Source organism: Passer domesticus, chromosome 15 (assembly GCF_036417665.1).
Source record: "Passer domesticus isolate bPasDom1 chromosome 15, bPasDom1.hap1, whole genome shotgun sequence".
NCBI classification, from domain to species: domain Eukaryota; kingdom Metazoa; phylum Chordata; class Aves; order Passeriformes; family Passeridae; genus Passer; species Passer domesticus.
The window spans coordinates 8,088,890-8,113,222 of NC_087488.1; the positions used below are offsets into that span (position 1 = coordinate 8,088,890).

At 42.1% G+C, this 24,333-nt stretch overlaps 1 protein-coding gene across 2 annotated transcripts in view; it reads left to right on the top strand.

Annotated features, from left to right (window-relative positions):
• Positions 1-22,883, top strand: part of BMERB1 (bMERB domain containing 1) — a 59,808-nt gene extending 36,925 nt beyond the window's left edge. For both annotated transcript variants that reach the window (XM_064390053.1, XM_064390050.1), the window contains exons 3-6: positions 14,025-14,098; positions 16,822-16,936; positions 18,010-18,092; positions 19,487-22,883. In XM_064390053.1, the coding sequence (XP_064246123.1) occupies positions 14,025-14,098; positions 16,822-16,936; positions 18,010-18,092; positions 19,487-19,599 (385 nt within the window). In that variant the 3' untranslated portion in view covers positions 19,600-22,883. The remainder of the gene's footprint in view (positions 1-14,024; positions 14,099-16,821; positions 16,937-18,009; positions 18,093-19,486) is intronic.
• Positions 22,884-24,333: the final 1,450 nt, after the last annotated feature.

Genomic DNA, 24,333 nt, shown 5'->3' on the forward strand with positions numbered 1-24,333 from the left:
AGCTCTGAAACCTGCTGAGCTCAGACCCTTGGCATTAGTGAAGCTTCAGTAGCCTGAAAACCTCACTGGCTTTCTGCTCCTGTTCAACTACAGGGGACTGGTGCTTGGACCCTTACACTGCAGGTTAATTTTAGTGCCCTGACTTGCATTGCCAGAAGCTGGAGGCCTCACCCCTCTGCAAACAGCACAGACATCTGCCTTTGAGTGTTATCCCAGAAGACTTCTGCCCAAAATCACTGCTTAGACACCTTTGGAATGAGGACTGGTTATAGTGGCACTGACCTTTAGTAATGCCTTTGTGATACAAATAAAGTGAACAGGAAAGGTTTTGTCACTCCTGCTCCTGGTAGTCAAGTCACTACTTATTGGTTTGTACATAAATTTAATCTGGAAGAAGCCTCATCATCGAGCCCTGCACTTCTCCTGACATTTTCTATATCAAACAAAGCACTGAAATAACTGCCCAGTGAATGAGAGCAATTGTTCTGTTTGCTCTGGTATCCAGTCTGTTCTTTTAATTTCCCCCATGCTCACACTCTTTACTGTGTATTGCCTGGCAGGTGTTTGAGGAAGGGATTTAACACAGGAGAGCTTGCTTGTTGAAAATGAACAGACCTGGTGCTCACACTGTGCACTGCTCTCCTCCTGGGCTAGATCTCATGCTCACACCCTGCCTGGAGCTGCCCAGGAGCTCTCCCAGCCTCTCCCTGCACAGCCTCCAGGAGGTTGGCAAGGTCCTGGCAGAGCTGGCAGGTGACAATATCCCCAGTTTCTGTCTTTTCTAAGCCATGGAGAGCCACAGTCACAGACCCTCTCATTCCTCCAGCTGCAGCAGACCTAATGACCACTTTTCCAGGGGTATTCACACAGCTTTCCAGCCCAGCTGCTCCCTGCTGTGTGGCAGAATATTCTGACTCTGCTCATTAATCCTTGAGGCAGTTAAATTCAGTTTGTGAATGCCACTGAATGACATGGCCAGAGAGAAGCTTGTTGGTGGTGAAACCCAAGTAACACAGCAGCACCTGCTCTTTACTGCCTCTCATGCTGGGTAGTGCACACTGACAGAAGGGCTTGGCTGCATTTGTCTTCAATGACAAACATCTTTTAATGACAAATGTATTTTAATGACCTGTTGCTGAGATTAACAGCACAAGTCATGGCTACCTCAGTGGTCCAAGTTTTGTATCTGTTTCACTTAGCAAATTACATGGACTCTAATTCATAGACATATTGTGGAAGACTATATATATAGCCATATATATTTTCTTTTCATTTTATTTCTGAAGTAATGAATAGCCAATATCCAAAGACCAGAAGTCTGTATGTAGGTCATGAATTTTAGTAACTGATTTCTTCTGACAGGACTAGATTCTTCTGGGAATGACCTATACAACCAACCACATGAAGCTGAGCCTCCTCAGCCAGGTTTAGGCAGTCTCAGCTTTGAACACTGCTAACGAGCAGCTCTACACCCACACTCAGACCACAGAGTGCCAGACCAGCCTTAATGAGAGCCACTTCTCTTTAGCTCTTGCATCTGCTCTAGCCTTTCCTTTAATTAGAGCAAAAGGATAAAACACACACATAGTATTAGAGAAACTGTGTGGTATGTTTGTATTCCTTTCTTTGCCTTTCATGTTGTTAGCAACAGAATATAAATTCTCTTGGGTTAAATTGGTATTTTTTTAATAGTTCTTGTGAAAGCATGAACACAGTGAAAGGATTCTGTATCACTTGCACATCCAGGCACAGCTCACATTTCCAGCTACATTTTTTAAAGTAATGGTTCTTTCTTGTTGCTGTCTGTCTGATCTTTTTATTCCCATGTAGCCAGATCCTAAAGCAGGAAAAGTACACTGTAGCTGTGCTTAAAGAAAGCAGGGCTCTGAAGCTGTGCCCAGTGTCCCCAGCCCTCAGGGTGCTCCCTCTGTCACAGGCACACCCAGCCTGTCAGCTCTGCTTGCACACACCAGCAGGTGCCACAGCTCTTCCCTGCATTTAAAAATACTCACTCAAGAACAAGAAAACAACACACTGCAAGCTAGGCCTGCTGCTGATGGAAAGCACAGCAAGCTCTTCCTCTGCCAGGTTTAACCCATGGAGGGAATATGCTCTCAGGCTGCTAATTGAATTTGCTGCTTTCCTTGAAGAGGATGCAAATGTAGCCATGAAATAAGGACATCAGGCAGAGAACTGCTCTGGGTTAGTTTATCAGCCATTAAAAACCCCCCAACAAACCCAACTGAAAAAGAAGCCTAGCAAGGTCCAGCTGCTCAGTGGACATGGATTTTGCATTTTTCACACTTCTGTGTGTGACCAAGGGAAACTCTTCCTTGTGTGAGCTCTCAGGAGGGTGAGGCTGTTTCTGGCAGCCCTGGTTTGCAGAGCACAAACTCTGCAGTGCCTGGAATCACAGAACAGTTTGGCTTGGAGGGGACCCGCAGACTGGTGTACTGGCACCCACCAAAATTACTTTAATTACTTTAAAATTCAGATGATATCTTTATGAACTTGCTGCAATTTCTCTGCCTCTCTGTACCAGGCCCACAAATGATGTGCTGTCCCCAGTCCCACAGAGCAGCACATGCTGGATTTTAGTGACAGACCAGGGATTCACTCTCAGACAAGCACAGATATTGCTGTAGCCTGCCTATCACTGTATTTAAAAAAAAAAAAAAACAAAACAACAACTTCTCCAAAATAGAGAAAAAAAACCATCTGTGAGAGCAGTGGAAACAGGTTTTGCCTTGTTTAAAAATGAAACAGCAAAAAAAAATTTAAGTGAAGACCATAAATATCTGTACAGTTTCAATACATGTGATTTTCCACTCTTTTGTACTGCTTTGCAGTCCTTTGTACATTCTTTTTCTCTGCCTTGCAGAGAGAAGTGGAAATTCCTTACTGGTGCACTAAATATAATGTAAGGCCTCATTTCAGTAATTAAAACCTAAAGCATTTAAAGATGAAGTGTTGTCACACAAAGGTACATTTAAACTTTCTGTAACTCTGAAGTGAAGCAAAAATATACACTACAGAAACTCTTAACTGACATCTCTGATTTTCAAATTTGTAATAATTTTTATTGCAAAACATAGCTTTTTAAATTCTGCTGCATAAAACTCAGTAAAATTAGATGTGTGACAGCTTATTCTTAGCCTGTCCCCTGAAATTTTTTGTTTTGAAAAGCAAGGAAAGCAGATGAACTCTTGTCTGTTTGCTATATACTACAGTGAAATAGTCCATTCTGTAGTGTATACTTTATAAGTGGCCAGTTTTCTGATAATTATTTCGGGTTTTTTTATCACTACAAAGAAATAAAGAAAGCAAAATGAGCTGAAGCAATGGACTAACAGGTCATGATGTTTCCCAAACCATTGTGCCAATTGCAAGTCAGGTAAATTTGATTTGATTAACCTTTGTAAATGTGTCCTTTGCTTTCCTCCTTATTTTTGTTTCCTCCTTGAGAACAAAGAGAGCAGCTGAAAGCAGCTGTGCTCTTCATACCCAGGAAATCCACATCACTTCTAGCTGAATAACTGCTTGCTATGAAGAATGACCTGAAGTTTATAAGGAGACAATTTTCAGATTATAAAATCAAGCCTTCCTCAATTAGGTAATGCCACAATTTATATTGTACAATCATATTTTAGCTCAGGCAACCTCAGCCACAGCAGAGGAGATGCACTGTGATTTGGTCTGTAATTGCATTATCAAATCCTGTTTTTGTCTCAGGACCCTGCCCTGCTTGGTGCCCAGGATGGAAATCCTCAGGATATGCCCAGGTTATGTAGGAATTGTGGCTGTTTGTAGCATCTCTCCTTCAATGATACTGATACTATGAAATTTCATAAAATTATGCCAGGAGCTGTTGTGACTGTCTCCAGCCAGCCCAGGAAATGAAAATATACCTTGAAGCCATCATATGCTATCTCCAGCTCTTCTTGGTTTGTTTTTGGAATAGCTGAGAGCTCAGCATATATAGATCTGAAGGAGACAATGTGTACAGAAAAGCATCAGTTTACAGCCTGCCAGCATCCCCCTCCTTCGCTTCTCAGGCTTCTCTCAGCTCCTTCCTGAAAACATTCTGTATAAAAAGAGTTTTGGGTCAAGCTGTGCATGTTCAATCTGTCTGTGCTGTTGAGGAAAGCAAACACACCACGTCAGAACAGGCACACTCTCCCTTTCTAATCCTCCTGTCCCACTTCCTTTATTTTTTCTTTCCTGGTGAGATAACAGACCCAGAAGCTGAGGGAGCTGCTCGGGCAGCATCCTGTGTGACACACATTTAATGTGTTGCTGCTGTGGATGTGTCTGCCTTCAGAGGCAGTTTAGGATTGCTGGGGGCATGAAATTCTACTGTGCTGAAAGACATGGTTGTAAAAATGGATGATGGATGTTTAGCTGACAGGGACAGGCAGCAAACCCTCAGACCTCTAGGTGATACAGGGCAGATCAAAACTGAACTTCACAATCATTTGTAGTGCAAAATTCATGCATTTTAAAACACCTTAACATGTTAGGACCCAGTAAATATTATTAGTAAAGGTGAGATCATCTCACCAACAGTTACTGCCTGTTCCTGTGGAAAGGCATGGAATTCTTATAAAACAGCATCCACTGTCATCATGAAACAGTCTGTGGGAAATCTGCCTGTGCCTGATACTGCTGCTTTTCCAGATGGAAAGCAAAGCTTGAAGCCAACTTTATTGGATGACCTTGAACTAAAACTGTGGAAGTTGCTTCCACCTGCGATAGCTGTTTTGGGATGGTTATTTCTGCCATGTAGGTGATATTGAATGGCAGTTTTTTAATGTGCAGGGAATAGAAGATATTAAACATAAAGCCCTATTAGGTTGCTTTAGGCAATTACTGAAAACATTTTGCTCATTAAACTCATTAAACTTTTTTTTTTAAATCTGTAAAAATGCTATAAATACAATGGTGTATTTGCTTAATGTCTGTGTGGTTATTACATCACTAAACTAGTACTGTGAAGAGGCCAAATTCACCTCCACACTGGCTCAGAACTAAAATTGGTCATTGTACACTCTCACTACTCATTAGTAGATGACTCCCTCTTCTCCAGAGTACTCATAACATCTCATAATCATCCAAATTCTGCATAGTTCTGTTCAGGATTTTAGACCATTTTACACTATTTTTTGCTTGGTTGAAATCCCAGACCTTTTGTGTAGAAAAGTTTGCTGCAACTTGAGATTGCAGTCCCACTGCTTCATTAGCTGATCAGAGTACATAATTTATCCTTAGTTTACTTTTTTTTTTTTTTTTTTTTGCTTCCAATCAGGCTTACTTTTTCTTTACTTTTCTTTTTTAACCTTTATTCTTCTCCTGGGTTGCAAAACCCCATGAATCTCTGTTGTCCTGCTGTGCTATTGATGTATCCCTTGCTGGGAGCAGCTGGGGTGGGACAGGCAGTAGTGATCATTCTGGAGGGTGTTGGTGTAGTGGTAGAATCTCAAACTCAGGGCAAATTCATGGGGAAAATGTAAAGTCCATATTCCTTCCAAGAGCAGCAGGACATCCACAGAGGTCAGATAGGAGTCTCACCTTTGTGCCAGCTGCAGCATGCACAGCACATTGGTATTTTAAACACAGAAAGGTCTCTCTGCTGATTGCCTGCAAAGGGAAACAACACCAAAGTACACAAGAACTGCTGAAGTGAGAGCTTAATTCCCTTGGTGATGAGAACCTTAAATAACCCAGCTTTAAAATCCCATGTCTTAATTTAAAATGAGTGCAGTAAATCTAGTAGACAAAAAGTGGGAATATGAAACAAACAGTCTTATAACTGGGTGAACTCAGAAAGTAATGCTGCAAAGCAACAGAAAAATGTGTTCATGGAGTGTTCCATTCCTCAGGTGAGAAAAGGCAGCAGTAATTGCTATCTTTGTATGAACAGAGTTCATTTTAAATTTTAATTCTTTTTTGAACTAAATACTTTAACACTCCTAAAAGTGTCTCACTAATGTGACACCAACTCTGATTTCTCAGTGGCTTCATGCCTTGTGTGGCAACAGAGCCTCACACTGAGCATCACCCTGGGGAAGGGTGAGAGGGAGGGACAGTGAGTGGAAGGAGATAAACCAGGCTGTCAGAGGTGTGAACAGCAGTGGTAACTCACTGCTTATATTATTGCTAAGCAGGCGTTCTGTCTTTTGCTTTCTTGGGTACTTTTGATTCTTTTGCTGCTCCTTTTTTCCTTTGTACTGGATGTTATCTGTTTTCTGTCATCTCAGGCTAAGCAGGAATTCCCTTAGGACTGTTTTCTTATGCGTTCAGCATCTGGTACTTTTCTCTGAGTTTTGCACCTTGCAGTTACTGCAGTGTGAATAAGTAACACCAGCAAACCCAGATTTTTGCTCATGAATAGAGCTGTTGTTGTTGTCAGTGTTTTCTGATAAGATCAGACTTTTCATGGAAAGGAGCAATAAATCTTTTCTCCTTCAGAGTTCTGAAATCTTAACAATACAGTTTCACTTATTGTGATTTCCTTCATTTTTTTTTTCTTCCTGATTGTATCTTGCTCTTGGAACATAGGATGGGCTTGGGGAGGCTGTAGAGGAGGAGAAGGCAGTTGTGTGATGATACATATTATTCAATAAATATAAATGTCAGGTTGCAGCTTCAGAAGATCAGGCACCAGTAGGAAAAGCACCAAACCCAGCTGTAAGAGGGACACCAGTGCTGTGCCACTGGTAGAACCTGGTGTGGCACAGGCTCTTCTGCATGGCAGGGTGAAGCTGTGGCTGTGTCACACTGAGCTTTGCCTCCCAAGCATGTTGCAAATATCCAGAGTCCTTGAGGAAATACCCAGGAATTCAGCTGCAAGCTGTGAAATGGCACAGGGTGCTCTTGTAATGAAAGCTGTCAGATGGTCAAAGCTCGGGGTCTCTGAGATTGGGGACAGCATTTCTAGGGGACTGCCAAGGGTCTGGGAGCCCCAAGGATGTCAGGGTGACTGCTAAGGTCCAGCTCTGCCAAGCCTCCCAGCTTGGCATGCAAGCCTGGAAGCCTCAAGAATGTGAGTTCAGGACAGAACTGCAAAGTTCTGCACTGTGCACTTTAAGCTGAAAGTGCAGAGATCAGCTCTCCCAGAGGAAGGAAAATGCCTTCGTTCAGTTTGGTCTCTCTGCAGACTCATCTCCTTTGCCCTGTTGGGCACCAAACCATCAGTCCCAGAGGAAAACACATTATACTTTCAATGTGTGGTTGTAAAAATGGTACATTAAAATACTCTGAAAGGAAAAGCAATTTTTTTTGTGGTGTATAATGATAAACCTATTAAAGTATTTAATCAATTGCAAACTTGGTAATTGAGATGTTTTTGTCTTAGAAATAATTTTCATTATTTTCTCTGTTGGATAGCTAGAAAAACAGTTCTTTAATAGAGAATTTTCTTCGAACAGCATTTTCTACATTGAATATGTGCTGTGTTTGTCACAAAATGCTGTTATTAGAAGAGGGAGCAGCTTTGAACTTTGACCTTGTAATTTTTAATGCAGAAATTTAGCACTGTGTTTCCAGATTAACCTTTTATCCCAAACTGTTCTTCACTTCCCAGCTCTTGGCTACCTGTGCTCTGGTTTGCATGAGGGGAAGGCACAGGGGGTTGTCCCCTGAGACCCCCCAGCCCATCAGGCACACGTGGCACTCACAGATCCTGGCCCCCCTTTTGGACACCTGAGCTTCCTCCAGGCAAGGATGCTCTGCAATAAAGGGTCCCTCTTGCCCTGTGCTATTTCACTGGTCCTTCTCACTGCTGCTATAAATAGCAGAGTGACCAGTGAATTGAAAAGCCCTGGAAGGGACTGTCAGTGTTTAATTTTATACCAGAAACCTTTATATTCTTTTCAGCTGTGATAACAAATAGTTGCTTTTCTGGTTTTAAAAATAAGAAAAGGTCAAGCATGAAGGCAAATGAAGAAGGAAATGTGTCATTGATTCTGCTGGAGACAATGCACAGCCAGACCTAGAGTCTCCTGCTTCCTGTGCCTAATATCCAAAAATAGAGGTACCAGAGCAGTTCAAATGAACCAGGTTCTGTGCTTTTGTTAGAATCTTCTGTATGCAAAGGGTTGATACTTGTGAATTGAAATCTGACTTCTCTGCTGTCTATACATATTTAGACAAGTTAACTTAGTCAATGTTAGCCTCACAGAGAAATATTCCCCTCCAGTGGGGCAATTTCAGGAAAACTCCTCTTGTTACTATTGATTCATAGTAGAACTTTGTAACTGCAGAGGAGATGGCCAAGCTCAAGAGAATTGGGCAATGTCAGTGAAAATGAAAAACAGTCAGCCTCTCCAGACACTGTTCTGAATTTATGTGAAATATACCTTAAATATGACCCTTCTGGGACTGAGAATTTCAAATGCCATCTTCAATTCTCTGAAACAATAGCTGAATTACATCACTGTGCAACTTGTAGTTCAGCAGCTTCTGTGCACTGTTCCTCCAGCAGAGAGCTCTTTCAACAAGGAAAGCCACCCTTCTTTGGCAGTGCAAGTTAATCCCAGGAGCTGGGATTTGGGAGCTGCCCTGCCAAGCAGGCTGGTCAGCAATCTGCTCCCTCAATTGCCAGCTCTGTGTCCTGCAGCCCCAGCAGCACCAGGTGCTCAGCTAAATAACACCGTGACAAGCACACACCACAATGACTCAAACAACGTGTTCTGCATTCATTAAATGGTGCCTGTGATCTCACAGATTTATAATTAGAAGATTTAAGTAACCAAGACAAGCTGACAGGGACAAAAAGGAGTCAAATGGAGAAGAGGAGCATCAGGTGGAGGTCGGTCTCTTCTCCCACACAACAAGCAACAAGGCAAGAGGAAATGGACTCCAATTGCACAGGGAAGGATTAGATTGGATATAAGGAAAAATGTTTTGACTGAAAGGGTGATCAGGCATTGGAACAGGCTGCCCAGGGCAGTGGTGGAGTCACCATCTTGGAAGTGTTCAAAAGCCATGTGCATGTGGCACCTGGGGACGTGGTGCAGGTTGAACTCCATTATCTTAAAGACATTAATCTTAACAGTTCAGTGATTCTATGAATTTATAGTGCTCTTGCAGTCCCAAGAACACTTTCACCATTGCAGATTCCCCACAGCTTTGGCAAAGCCATGAACACCTGCAGTACCCAAAGGCAGCCTCCACTCAAGCCCCTCGAGTCTGCAGCTTGACACCATCCCCATCTCTGTACCAATTCTCTTTATTTCTACACCTCTCTTTCCTTCAATCCCCCAAATTTCTCCATCACTGCTGGTTGCTCTTGGCTGGATTCAGGCTGCTCACTGCAGACGCCACCAAGGAGATGATCTTTTTATCCCTACATGGAGACCTCAGTTACATACTGATGTCAGCTTGTGACTTAGCATGACACCTGATTCTCAGGGCAGCTCCTACACTGGCACTACCAAAGTCTTCAGAAACTCCAACAATTGCAAGCACTTTACTCCTGGGGCAGGAATGTATTAAAATAGAACTAAAAATAATCCAAGTGCCTGCAAACCCTCCTAGAAGAGAGGGGAGGAAACCAGCAAACCTGGTCTACTTTCCTTTTTTAACTTCAAGCACTTTAATCCAATAACAGAAAACAAAGAAAATCTCAGACCTCCTCTTATAGACATGCTAGAGGGAGCACAGATCTATTTCTAGCTTTGAAAGTCATTCAGCAAAGGCAGAATCTCTCTGGACCCACTGAACTGCTCTGCTCATCCTGAAATCAATGAAAATGATATTTGATGCTTATGTTGGTATTACTAATAGTTCTTACACTCAAATATGAAGTATTTGTCAGTCTTGTTGGCCATCTCTTTTTTTGGGTTGGCCATTAAGGGGCTAAGTGATTTTTCTATGAGCTCCCACTAGAATTTTTCCTTTTTTCCTATGCATGTCTCTAGGTGGCACCTAGGTCTTACCCTGGGGAATTCAGATTTCTTCCTTGGCTGAGAAGAAGAGAGAAAAAACCAGCTGCTGAAGAATAATTTCTACTGAAACAAAACAAAACAATTCTTTTGTGTCTGGTACAGAATGTCTCTTTTTTAGAAGCCCTGCCTCCCATTTTCTTGCAGAGCCTCTGACAGGGAGGGCTCTGCCTGCCCTGCTCCCCTCGGTGCAGATGGTGACAGCAGAGGTGACTCATGCTGTCACCCACTGGAGCATGGCATGGCAATGACAGTGCTCAGGGCACTCTCCCCTGGTAGCTGGACCACAGGAACATGGAATGGGGCTGAGTCACTGTGCCAGGGCACTGCAGGCTCCCTGACCCACTTATTTTCCTGTCATTTTGTGCCATGTTTAGAAAATCTTCTGCTCCCGCTGTTTATTCATGATGAGGTTTGGTTTTTTGTTGTTTCTTTCTGTTGTTTCTTGTAGGCTGTGATGATATAGCTTGAAATACCATGAGAGAAAAGACTGATTTGTGCTTGTGTGATATCTCCAAGCGTGCAGAGGGGGTTCTGCAATAAGCCAGCAAGAAAGAGAAAAGCAGAAGTGCAGCCAGCGTGTCAGAAATGCACAAAAGCACACTGAGGATCCATCCCCAGTTCAATTGCAATTGAATTATTGCTATTACTTTTTTGCACATACTGAAGTATTGCAATTACTTCAGGAATGGATTTGGGCTCCTAACCAGGGAAATGTTTTATCATACTCATAACTCACGTGTTTCGGGTACCTGGGCAGACATTTAAAGCTCAGCCCTGGAGGAAAAACTGCCATGTTGTAACTGCTGTTTGCTTCACTAGTGTTTTTTGTACAATGTGAAAAGTGTTTTCACAGGGACTGGAAAGAATGTACCAACTCTTCCAGAGAAGAGAGAGAACCTCTGTATGTTAGGGGACCCAAAGGAATTTTTTTTCCTGTACTCTGCAGATTGCTGCTTTCCTTAAGACTTCCAGAAGTACTTTTTACTTCCTAAAGAGGTCTAACACTAATACCAAGATGCTCTCAGTCAAACCCTGCTGACCATCCAGCTTCCAAATGAGAAATACACTGGGATTTTTTGTTTTTCAGAAACAGCATTAACTTCTTCTGGGACTCCTGTAACTACTCACATCCAACATCCAGAGCATAAGGGGGAAAAGAAAGGAAGGTTCATAGTGCCAGTACAGATTGAATGGCCTTCCAAGAGATTTCCTTTCCAGGAGTTCCTCTTCTTCCCTTTCCTTCAAGGGTAGCAAGGCAACTCTTGCCCAGGGCAGCTCCTGTTGCCCTGCCTTCAGTATTATTTGCTAGCAGATGTGGGATGTGCTTTATAGTTACCAGGAACCATAGATCCTGTTTTCATTAAGTCAGGTAGATGAAGCTTTGGCATGGTCCCATATGTCCTTCAGCCCTCCCTTTCATCATTTAACCTCTTTTTTTTATTACTTTTTTCCTAATCAGCACTGTGGAGTGGATGGAACACAGAGGCTGTTTGGCACAGATGGGAGGAAAGATGTTCCATGTGCTTAAGGGGATTGGTGCAGATGGTAGGTTCAGTTTTTGTCCATCAGCACAATGCACCAGCCTGCAGAACTGGGGCTCTGGAGAGGTCATCTGACTTATGATTTTTGGATTCATGTGGTCACAGAGCTGTTACAGACCTAAAGTGCTTTGGCCACAGATTTACTTCTCTGCTGTGTGTTACAAGGCAGGAACAAAGTTTAGGTCTCAGGAAAAAGAGACAGTAAAAATATACATGGAGTACCAGCTACATGCTCTGCAGTCAGACTGAAAACCAGCCAAAATAATGGGGAGAAAGTGCAACTAAAGTTGCAACATGTGGCCAGTACCTCAGCCACAAGTTAGGCACAAGGACTGTAGGGACTACTGAACATGAATGATCTTGCTCACTTGGAATATACTGCTGATGGTATTTTAAATTCCTGAAAATCCTCAGAGAAGAGCAGTGCCATTAGCTTTTTGGAGTTCCTCAGTGAGGGCAGGGAGCCAAACTGATACAGTGAAGTATTTTAATTAGTGTATTTCAGAGCTTCTCAGAATGAAGCCAAATCTTCTGAATCAGAAAAAAAAATCCTCTCTGTCTATCAGAGATCTCTTTTGTAGAAACTCACTGTTCTCTTTACTAGTTGAGAGTGTGGCCTGATATCACTTGAATAGAGCAGTTCAATATTGAACATTTCTTGCCAAGAAACTGTCATCTCTGTTAGGCATGGTCATCTCAGGCAAATGTACCAACATGACACCCAAAGTGCATGAACATGGAATGGATAAGGAGCTGTGAGGCTTGCTCACATCCCAGCACGTTTTGAATACTCTCCTGGGAGGACAGCATTTAAGATTAATTGATAAAAGTAATTCCAGTGCCATTTAGTGTGATGGATCTCAAGAGTAAAGCGGGCTTTGCTTGTGATGAGAGTGAATAAATGGGGAGCCTAAGTAAGAACATTCATCAGTAAAAACATCTCCAAGTGTCCTAAACACAGAGCAAAGGGCCATGCTCTATCCTAGGGCAAAGATGCTGATCTTCCCAATAAAACCAAGTCTTACAAGACAGATGGGCAGTGAAAGAGCAGATCCCAGTGGAAGTGACAGGGGTACACAAGAAGGAAAAGAGGTCAGCAATAAAGATTATTAGGAGAGGTATTTCTTGGTTGTATTTTGGGAGGAGAAGGGTAAAAAGGCAGCAGGAATAGCTGTCATAGCACAGTGAAAGTAGCAGAACAGGCAAGATGGAGTTAACCCAAGCAGCAAATAACAGAAGGATCAACTTGTTTTACTAACAAGAGCAAAGCGGCTGAAGGACAGCTCCCTGCAGAGACCTGCATGCCTGGCAGAGGCAGAGAGGAGAATAAAAGCTCTTGGGTTGTGATTAAAGTCTTATTTGTGCCAGAAACACCTACTTTTTCCACTTCTCACTTAATGCAATAATTTGGCTGCATTGTCCTTTGGGGGCTCCCTCTCACACACACTCAATCCCTCAGCCCTGCTCTCCTGAAATGCCACAGGGTGACAGCCCTGCTCCGATGGCACTTGGGCTGCTCCAGGTGCTCAGGCAGCAGCCAATCCACCCCTCAGGCCCAGGACTGTGACAAACAGAGCTCAGAGATCCCTGGGCAAGGAGAGTGTTGCTGAGATCCAAGCTGAGACTGTGCAATTAATCACACAGGTTGGGTTTTGTGCTCTTCGGGGGGTGATCTCAAAATGAAAGCCCCAGATGCTGCCCTTGGAGCCAGCACCTGAGCCTTGGCTGCCCCCGTGGCTGAGGCATGGATAAAGCTGTGCCAGGAAGGTAATGCTGGAGGCTGCTGCCTTCCAGGGAATGATTCAGTGGCAGCTCTCAGGAGAAGCAGCAGTTTCAATGAGAACTGAAGGTGCAGTTTCTGCTAATGTTACTTTTCTTTATTTAAGCTGTCTTCTGTGTCTTAACATTAATGGACTTCTGTACATATCAAGGATTTGAAGCATTTAACATCAACCATGGAGGACATTCACCCAAGACAAAAAACATCAGAAATAGATAAATGCCAGATTATGTCAGTTTCCAGATCTCTGGTGTTAGAGTGAATTATTAGTAGGGTCACAAAGAAAGCTGGTAGTAAAATATGAACCTTGCCCTGGCTGTGCCAAATAATCTGTCACCCTCTGCTGTCCCTTCCCAGGCTCTCTGCTGCTCTTGCTCTCTCCCCAGTGAAAACTCTTGCTGCAGTGAGTGCAATGTGCCCCTCCTGTCTTTTCCCAGGACCATTATGGAGACAGGTGCCCACTCCAGAAAGTTCTCTGATGTTCAAGAAAATAAAATCTGAAATTATCCACAGTGACAGGTATGAACCTAGGCACAAATTAGAGCCAGTAAGACAAGTAACCAAGGGCTCAATGGGCATTTAGGGTTAAATACCCTTTGCTTTCTGTTAAACTTGCTGAGCCAAGGGTGTCAGGATCCCCTTTCAGGCTGACAGGTCCCAGGCAAGGCCAGGACCATAAACTCAGCTGAGATCTGTCCAGTCCATCAACACAGAGTGGGGTTTGCATGTCTGACCATGCTTTTTCTCTTTCTGCAGGATGGATGACATCCAGCTGTGCAAAGACATTATGAACCTTAAGCAGGAGCTGCAGAGTTTGGTAGCAATCCCAGGTAATGGCTCTCTCCACCCAGTTTTAGGATAACACCTGTGCTGACACCATCCCCACCCATGCATCACCCACCCAACAATCAGAATCTCCTCCCCACAAGGTGGAGTTTCATATCTCTTTTCTCTACTCCTCATTCTTAATTCCCATTTTCCTGCCCATCTCTAATCTCTGTCCCTGAATTTCTTTTCGTGCTGTATTTCACTGCTCCCATGGCAGCAACCCTGCAAATATCACTCAAACAAGGAGCACATTCCTTATTTCTTGCACTCCCTTGGCAATCTCAAGGGAACCAAGTGGCACAGAGATTGTCAGGTAGAAAAGACAAGTGCTGAGATACCAGAGATAAAAGAGGGAGAGGATTTATAACCATCACTGTGAATATGATTGATTTTTTCCTTGCTACACCAATCCATTATCACACCTGTAGTTAAATCTACCTTCTAGGATCAAGAAGAACAGGTTTCTACAAAGAGCAAGGCCCAAAACTCTGTTTTGTGTTTTAAATGTGCATAAATCTCTGCAAATTCGGTGTTTGAAGGAGGAACAGGGCAGCTCTGCAGTCCTTGGCTCAGAATTCCAGCTGCCATCAGTGATCCTACAGCCTTGCCATTTTAGATGATCCACAACAGGGATTTTTTAAGGGAAAAAGAGACAGATCCTGCAAAACAGCAACTGCAACAGCCATTCACAGCACACATTCCTGCACTGCCTCCAGCACCCTGCAGAAATAATTTGCTTAACTGCTCCTGCTTAACTATTAAGTCCAAGTTTTGACTATCCTTTGGTTATCCTCATTTTTCCTCCTCACATTTTGTTGTGCAACTTTGAAGGACAATTTTGTCCTCAGAAAGGAGAGAGAAGGGCATTTGTGACATAGGAAAGAGATCTACTCTGAAACCACCCACTTTTAGCTGTCGAAGAACTTTGCCACATTTTGCACGTAACAGAAAGAGATTAATAATATTTCTTACTTTCCTTATACTTCTTATAGAGGTCACATTTAAAATTTTTCATAATAACACTGTTGGTTCATTATTCATCAAATGGAAATGATTACAAATCCTTGAAAGTATCTGTGAATGATGCCCCTTGCCTCACATTTCTGATCTTTCCTGTCCTTTGAACTAACAGATAGGGTTAATCAGCTTTCATTCTTTTGGTGTTTCTGCTGTTTGGGTTTTTTTTATCTTTTAGAAGTGATTTTCCTGTCTCAAGGCCTCAAGCAGAGACCCACAGACAGCAGTTTCTCCTTGGAACTTCACAAATCTCAGCAAACTTAAGAATCCAAGAGGTGAAGTTCCAGCAGCAGCAGCTCCAGGCAGCGTCACAAGAGCTGTGCCTAACCTAGAAAAACACTTTCCAGAAATGGATTAATTACAGGATTAATTAATTACAGGATCTCCACCATAATTTTTCTGTAAGAACACAGGTTTGCATAGAGAGCTGCTCTTTGGTTTCACAGTTTAGCCAATTTCAGTAGATGTGGAATCAGTCTTTTAGTACACAGAATATGCAGTAGTTTGCCACATATATTAATATTTTTAGTTGACAGTTTCCTGAAGGGTATAATGGGGGAGCACATCTCAATTTAGGAAAATGATAGAATGAAAGGAAGTAGAAAGTAGCTTCTATCTTCAGAAGTGAGGAGAGTCCTTGCTCCTTAGCCATAACAGACAAAGCAGGAAAAAGCAGCCGCCTCTAAGCATTCTTTTTTTTTAATCTGTACTAAAAACAATTGTTTTCAAGTGTCTGATTAATTTAGCTATTAAAAGTGTCTTGTAACTTGAATCAGCAGACATAACACAGCTCAGATGCATCAGACTGCAGCTCCCTCCCCCAGCTCTCACTGCACTGAGCTGTGCAGGTCTCTGAACACAGTTCTGCTGCCCAAAGCCCAAAATCTTGATTTAATACAAAGTGTCTTCAGAGCTGCTCAAAATTTTCAGCTTCTCAGAGAAATACATGAGCTTGTATTTGCCTCTGGCTTTCTCATCTCTGCTGCACTTGCGAGATTTGAAGAGTTCTGTCTTAAATACATTTGCTTTATACCCTGAAAGGACAGCTCTGTAATCCCTAACATTTATGACTTTTAGTTTGTGACAGATTTCTTTCATGCCACAAAAATTGTTGTTTACAGACAACCTAGCCATTCCAGACTGGCCAATTAACAAGGACATATATGAATTACTCAGATTTTTGAAGTTCAGGGAAAATAAACTTGCATTTATTTTTCCATGTTTTACAATGATGCTATTGGTGGGGATTTGCAGCCCACCTGCCTTGTCAAAGTAGAAAAAACAGTGCTGTTTTCAACAGCCAAAGCTGTCTTGAAGCACAGAGAAATAGTTCCTTTTGGTGTGATCTCCTTTCCCCTGAGGTCAAATGGAGTTTGTACATTGGATTTTAACAAAGCATCTGGAACTATTTTCTTGCCAAAGCTCTGAAAATAATTCCAAGCAATGTCTTGCAGAGTCATTGAGGATTAAAAGCAGGCTTAGCAAACCCCACAGAGCCTTCAGACCATTAAAAGCTGATCAGAGTCAACAGCAGCAAGTGAGGAGAGCAGAGAGGCAGTGACCCAGCTTGCTGGGGTTTTGGTGACTCAGCCTGGAAAACCATTGACTTCAATCAGCAGCTGATCCTCAGACATCTGCAACGTCCTACACCACCCCCTCACCTCCCCAGAGTCCAAAGTAACACACTCTTTTCTCTCTTTTTGACCAGAAAAAGAAAAAACAAAGATGGAGAAGCAAAGAGAGGATGAACTGATTCAGAAGATTCATCGACTGGTACAAAAAAGAGATTTTCTTGTAGATGATGCAGAGGTGGAGAGATTACGGTGAGAGCCAAGAGCAACTGGACTTACTTAGTGGCATTCCACAAGCCTAATAATACAATAGATTAAGTGACAAAATTTAAATCAACATTAATGGGAGAGAATTGGTCCTTCAAAACAACTTACCAAGTTAAAAGCCTCCTCTCCTTTCCATAGGAAAACCATTAAAATTAGATTACTCTAATTCTGTGGCTCTTTATCCCATTAATGATTCAGTCATCTCATGAATAACAGTGAGCTTTGGTCTCTTATTTTCCTACCAGAAACAGTCTGGGAATTTACCATTTAAAAGAAAAGGATTTATGCTGCTACCAGAGAATTCTCTTGGGATAAAAAGTAGACATGAAATGGAATTCTACAAGGGGCATATTTGTAGACATCTAAAATCCTCCTTTTTAAATTATTCATGTTGTCAGGTTGATTACTACTATTCCCATCTTGTCATAGCAAAACAACCTAAACAACAACCAAAAACCCCAAACCAGCTAAAAAGCAGTCATCAGTACAGCCCTACCAAAGCCATTGGCAGGTTCTGAAGGGTTTCACCTCCATGGCTTAGCCCAAAGTTGCCAAGAAAGTTGTAGGCTTCCTCCAGAGTTCACTTCCAGAACCCAAATCCAATCTTTTGTTTGAGATCAACACTCCACAGAGTCAGTTTTGCTCTTACTTCCCCCTCTTTCAGCAGTAAAGATTCAATCCATTCATCCAAAATAACAATATCTCCTCCAACACATTGAAATTCTGGGCAAGCAGGGAGAGGATTTGGCAAAGCTTTTGCCAGTCCTGCAGCTGATCAAAGAGAGCTGGGCAGAGGCAGCAGCTGACAGGGAGCCTGAGCTAGAACTGAACCCAGAGCTCTCACTGAGCCCCCTGTGCAAATCACAAAAGCCTCAGCAGCAGCTTTCATTTAGGCAAATATTTTGCTTTTTAATAAGTGGCAAAATTAAATGTTTCTGAAAATAGCAAAGAAATTAATTGTTTACTAGTGATTTGATCCTGGCTGCTCTATCTTCTGCTGTCCCATTTACAGATAAAATTGTCATTCCTCTAACATCTATTTTGCTTCCTTCCACCAGGGAAAAAGAAGAAGACAGAGAGATGGCTGAGTTCCTTCGCACCAAGTTAAAACCCATCGACAAAGCAACACAGTCTCCTACCAGTGAGTTCCTAATCATTAAGAAAAAAACAAGAGCAAAAGGAAAAACTCCAAAGACAACTGATTATAAGGGCATTTTCACAGGGCAGCCTCTGGCAAAAGCTAGGTGAAGCTAGCTAGAAACAATTAGATCACCTAGAAACAACTCAGGGTGTCAGCAACTGCTGGCCACTTAGACTTCAGGTACCAAATTACCCCTTAAAACTGAATTTCAGTCACCTATGGTCACTTCAGAAATGCTCTGTATGTTTTAAATATGCAAAGTATATTTGTATACACAGTGCCACAAGCTGCTTTCTAAGCAGGGAGATTTCTATTAATAATTTTTCTATCTGTTTCTGCAAAAATAATGGAAAAAAACCTCTCCAGGTCTATGCTGGAATATCTGAAACAAAGTTCACCTGTTTTACTGCAGTCAAGATGGAAACTAGAGGAAAAAACTGCAAACTTCCACAGCTGACCCACATTTCTTAAATATTACCATCAGAAATAGGCTTTTGAACCACCCCAACCCAGATCACTTGTAGGCAGGATGGAAACACACTGGTTTCTGAGAGACAAAGTGGATTTCATGATGCCTCGGAAGCTTTTAGCTGCACCTTTCAAACAGAACAGTCACAGCCACAGCAGGAGCTCTAGGAGTTCACAGATTGATTTTGCCCTGTCTCAAGATGAGCTCTCAGGCAGAGCCAAGTGAGAGCAGTGCCCTTCTTAGAAAGGTCCACCAGCTGAAGAGGTTTGTACCAAACATTCTGCCCTTTTGCACAGACCAAGATCTTGCTCAAGAGTTCCCAGAGGGACTGGAATGACCTTGAAGTTCAAGTACAAGGTTGAGAAGAGACATTTTAAGATGCATCACTAATTATTTATACCCCCTTAGTCACAGGGAGCATGACTCATCTTCCTTGTTTGTTTACTTTCTCATTGCTTTTAAATGCAGTTTTAAAGATAAAAATATTCTTTTCACCCTGAAAAATGAAAACCTACCTTTATCTTGTTCCCTTAATTACAACATCCAAACCAATGAGGGAATAAATTCTAGCAATACTTTTGTTCTACAGCTCCTTTCCTTGTTGGGAGCTTAACAGTGAAATGACTTTGTGAAAGGACCCATGGCTGTGAAAAGGGACGCCTGCCTTGAACCAGATGCAAGTTTCCCCTCCCTTTGAGATGTATGGATTCTTTAGCTCCTCTTAACACACTTCCCTGGAGAGATAAGACTTTCTGAGCAGTTTCAAACCAGGTATCAGCTCAGTCACCACCAAAATGTATTGTTCAAACAGGAGCTAAAAAATTCAGGGTGGTGGAGAGAGGGCAGGAAAGGTTTAAGGCAGGAGTAGGAAGGAAGAGTTTGAGCAGCTCTTGGTTCTAATGGTGTCCTGTTTTGAACATTGCAGGCAGCCCAGCAGAAAAGAAGGCAGAACCTCCTCCAAGCAAGCCCACCATTGCCAAGGCAGGGTTGGCAATTATTAAAGATTGTTGTGGGGCCACACAGTGCAACATCATGTAGAGAGAGCCCTGGGCTTCCCACCCTGCTTGTCTTTTCAGTGTTTCCATTGAGTGGAACTGGATGGTGAGGGGAACCAGCAGCATCCTGCTGAGGGAGGCAAGAGCAGCTGCAAAGTGTAATCTATGGACTGGACAATGGCAGGTTCTTCACTGTTGCATGGATCACTCTACACGCATGCCTAAAAACAAAAGAAATCTATTTAGTGGCTGTCCAGGGACCAGAGGAGATCAGCAGTAGAGTCAACAAAAAGCACCCCCGTGATACAGGTGAATGAAAAGGGGCTATATTTAATCCAGTATGGTGTAAACCAGCAATTTTAATAGGTGATAACTTCAGAAGAATATGTTGTACACTTTCCCCCCTGTGACAAACTGCACTCAAAATTCGCCAAATTCTCCAATTTTGGCTACTTTTCAGAACAAAAGCCACAAGTAGCAATGCTGTATATGGCACAACTGACAGAGGAAGCAACTGTAGGATAACTGATGTTGCATACAAAACACCAAACTTGTGTGATGTTCCACTACTTTGCTGTGGAGTTTCATTTCAAATTCTTCCTAAAGAATGAGATCAGTGACAAGGATGCTGCAAGTAGCTACAAGTTTTTATATCCCATATGATATCCGAGTTACTCAAGTCAAATTAATATTGCTTGCACCAGGGGAAATAAATCCCTGGCAAAGCTTTAGCAAAGCACAGCTACAGTAATCTGCAAGTTGATGATGCAGTCCAAGGTTGTGTCACTTCTGTTTTAGATCTCCAGCTCCCATGAAGTAAGAGAAATATTCACCCAGGGTTTTGTCCATTTTTACAAGCTACATGCAGCAGGAGATTACACAGCACTGACAGATTGCTGGGAGAACACAATACAAAATTTAACTAATATTGAAACCATGCTTAAAACAGGTATTAATTGTATATTTTGTGACCACAAGAAATAGAAACTATCCATAAAAAAGCATAGGAAGACACAAGGCACCCAAGACAAATTGGCCACAAGACAAATATACAAATACAGAAGTAGGTATTTGTGGCAGGAAGATCACAGTCTATATAAAGTGGGTTTAAAATTAAGGGAAATGCAGAAATACTTGTCTGTGTTTCACCATTAAGTGTGTTTCTGGTCTCTATGCAGATTAAGCTTGTGGAATCTAATATCTTTATATTAGTTGTCAGTAGCTGGTTTGTCTGTGTGATGGTATTCCATATAAATGTACTGTGATAGGTGTAAATAGTAAAATAAACGTACCTGGATCTAGTGTGACAATCTCAGGCTTAGAAATAACAAAAGATAGCAAAAAGTTCCTAAAATAACCTTTTGCAAAAGGAACTTCCATTTTGTGAAGCCAGCTAAGTGAAGTGTGTGCTTATATACCAAGGAACTACAGTATAGGAAAGGAGAAAAAATTAACAGCAGTTACCCCAAAAGGATAAACAGTTATTTTTTTAGAGAGAAAAAGTATCTTATTAAGGTTGAAGGCAATAGACACCATCTAAAGTAACTCAGACTATCCTCATACAAATAAAACCTAATCCCTAGCACTGACTGATTTGATGAAAAACACTTGCATTTCCAGAATAATTTCAGTATTGCAGACTCACTTGAGAAAAAGAACCGACGTCACTAAGTACCTTAAGTTTTAAGGATCAAAGAGGAAAAAACACAAAAGGTTTCCACTGAGACATGAAGCACTTTAATCACTTTGACCAAAGATGCAGGAAAGAGAACAAAGGCTGACTCTCATGTATGATTATTGTATCCTTTGAGACATACAACACCACACTGAGCTCTGGAGCTGTCACAATCTGTACCTGGTGTGGGTTGGACTCTGCAGGGCACCTGTGTACATTTACAGTTGTGGGGAAACTGCTTTTAGGGGAGAAATGCACACTGGAGGGAAAGAAACACCCACTGGCTCCTGTAAAATTCCACAGGCTCTTGCTGGTACCCAGCTAAGACATCAGGAATTGTCAGTATCTAAAGGCAAGGGGCAGATATTCAGTGTCATTAATGAAGGCAAATGGGAGTCAGGGAAAAAGCTGTAGTGGAGCACCAAACTTTAAACCTTAGGAGGATCAGCTGTGAATGCCACTAATAAAGGGTCCTGAAGGACTTTGCACATTTAATTCCTGAGGTAACTTCTGCACAGGAGTGTTTAACCCAGGCTGTGCTGATGAGAGGGGTGATCCCTGCAGAATCCACCTGGCAATAAAGCCAAGTGAGTGCAGTGTAGGTTTCCATGAACAAATTTCATTAGCAAGAAGCAGAGTTAGACAATTCTGGGAAGCAACATTCATGACCAGGCTACAAAGCAATCTCCTTTAATTAAAACCAAGAACAAAAACAGCAAGTGGGAATGTGCAATATTCTTGCAGTTGAGCACTGGCAGCCAGTGCCCCAAAGGGACTTGAACTCCAGCAGTGTTAATGAGAGTGAACTTCGTTTTCAGAAGTTCTAGCTTGGCTCAGCTGGAAGGTTTTCTGTATGCCAGTTTTTGTTTTTAATTAGCAAATTTCTGTGTTTATTTGGGTAGGTTTGAAGAGCTTGCCTGCAGTGCACAATTGGTTCCTTCTGAAGTGGGTCAGTGATGCTGCTTAGCAATAAAGTCCTGGATTTTTTAGACTAAGGTCAGATTCTCAACTGTGTTCAACACTGATTTAGTGTTGCCTATCTAGAACACAGCAGAGCCCTTATGGCTGATGTCAAAGTTAATGGCTGCAATTAAATTAAACTTAGGAAGGAATTAAGTGTAAAAATCTTGACCCTTATTTTTAAAAACCAGACTAAATCACTGAATATCCCAGGAACAACTAGGGGCTTTTTAACTGCCATGATCCTGTGAGCACAACACATGATACAATCCCCATATATAAAATCAGCAGAGCATCAGACAAGTATCTTTAGGTGACTATATGGAGTAACTGGCATCATTTCAGAGTTGATTTTCAGCTATCAGTCACTGTCAGCAGAGAGGGACATTGATGGAAGCACCCGGTATCTCTTCTGGAAATCCTGGCTATTTATCACTTCAGAAAGAAGGCAAGGCATTGGAAAAGGAATAGTGTGTGGAAGAATGTGTAAGGTGGATTTGACACACTGGTAAACATGACTGTGTTCAGGAAAGGATCTTGGTCTACTGAGAAAAGCAAAAGTGCTGAAGTGCTATTTGTACCAATCACCAATTCCACCAGCAAATGGTTCTCTTGTACCTTCCCCCAGACCTACTGAATCTCTTCCAAGTTAAACATGTTTCCAAATAAACTAAGCTGCTGTGTTATACTAAGCCTTTGTTTCTTCCTGTTACTGAGGGGAAAGTTGGTTGTGGAGTGGAATGGGATGCAGTTCCTGTGCTGCTACACTTCTCAAAAAGAATAAGGTTGCTATTCTGCACAAAAGGAGTAATGCTGAGGGGTAAGTTTGAGATGCTACTGAAATAAATTGTTTTCTCACTGATAAAGAAAACCCACCAAAAAAGCCAATCTCATTATGGTCTAAGATGACTTTGGAACCTCACTGCAGCCCAGAGCCTGCACAGATTAGGGCAGTTCCCAGCCCTACACTGAGAATAGAAGGGTCCCAACTCATCTGAGTATCAGAAATGCCATGCCAAGGGAGCCCTGATGTTACTGAAATGAACAAAAAAATCCTCCTTCATCCCAGCATAAATTCTATCATTGTTACCAAAGTGCATCTTGTTTCACATGATCCCATCCATCCTATAAACAGCCAGGCAAGCAGGCTGCTTCCAAACAGGATCATACCAAAAATATTACCCAAAAGCCAAAACTTCCTCTCCCTTGTGCACACACTGCACTGGGATCCTGAGAGCAGCTCAGCAGCTGAGCCTGGATCCTCACAGCCTGGGCAGCAACTTGGTCCCAGAGATGAGCAAGGAGGTGTCTCACAGATCTCCCCTCACATTCAAATCTGCTTTCTTGTTTCTTGTGCAACAACACTTCAAGGGAGACTGAAAGAATTGTGTAAGACACCAAGAGGTGTTTAAACTGGTTCCTAAACTGAATCTCAGCAGTTACAGAGATCAGTGGATTTTAACAGGCTTGACCACAAAACCAGAGGAGATGACTGCAGCTACTATCAAGTTTCTTGCAGCCAATTACCTCATCCCAGCTACACCAAGAGAAGAGTTTGTGGTTTTTTTCTCCTTCATGACACAGGCAGGATGCAATTCTTCACTTTTGAATCAATAACTGATATGAAACTTGAGCCATGGCATGACATACAAGAGTGCTTTGACAGCCATGTCAAAACGTGCTCAAATAACATCCTGAAGTGGCATTTCAGGAATTTCTAGTGAAATGGCATTCTCTCTTTAGAACAATCTGCTTTCTGTAGCATACATACAGCACTACAATCCACTTCAATAATCACTTGAATTAGGATTTTTTTCTGTCTTTATCCACCTAAGCAATACTAAACAAAAATAGTCATACAGGAAGGAATACAGCATTTAAAGTGATGCTTGCTAAGAAAATGCTATTAATAGGAGTTAAACCATAGCTCACCATGCAACTAGTCTGTCCTGTTACTTTATGGCACACAAAATAAGCCATATTAATTTTAGAAAAAAATGAAAGCTATTTCCATCACAACTTTTTTACTAACTCCAAACAGATGGCTTAACATAAAATGAGAAATAAAAGTAGTAAGAATGTAAGCAGCATTTAAAATAAAACTCATCTTTTGAAGGTAATTACATACCAGGTGCTATGAGG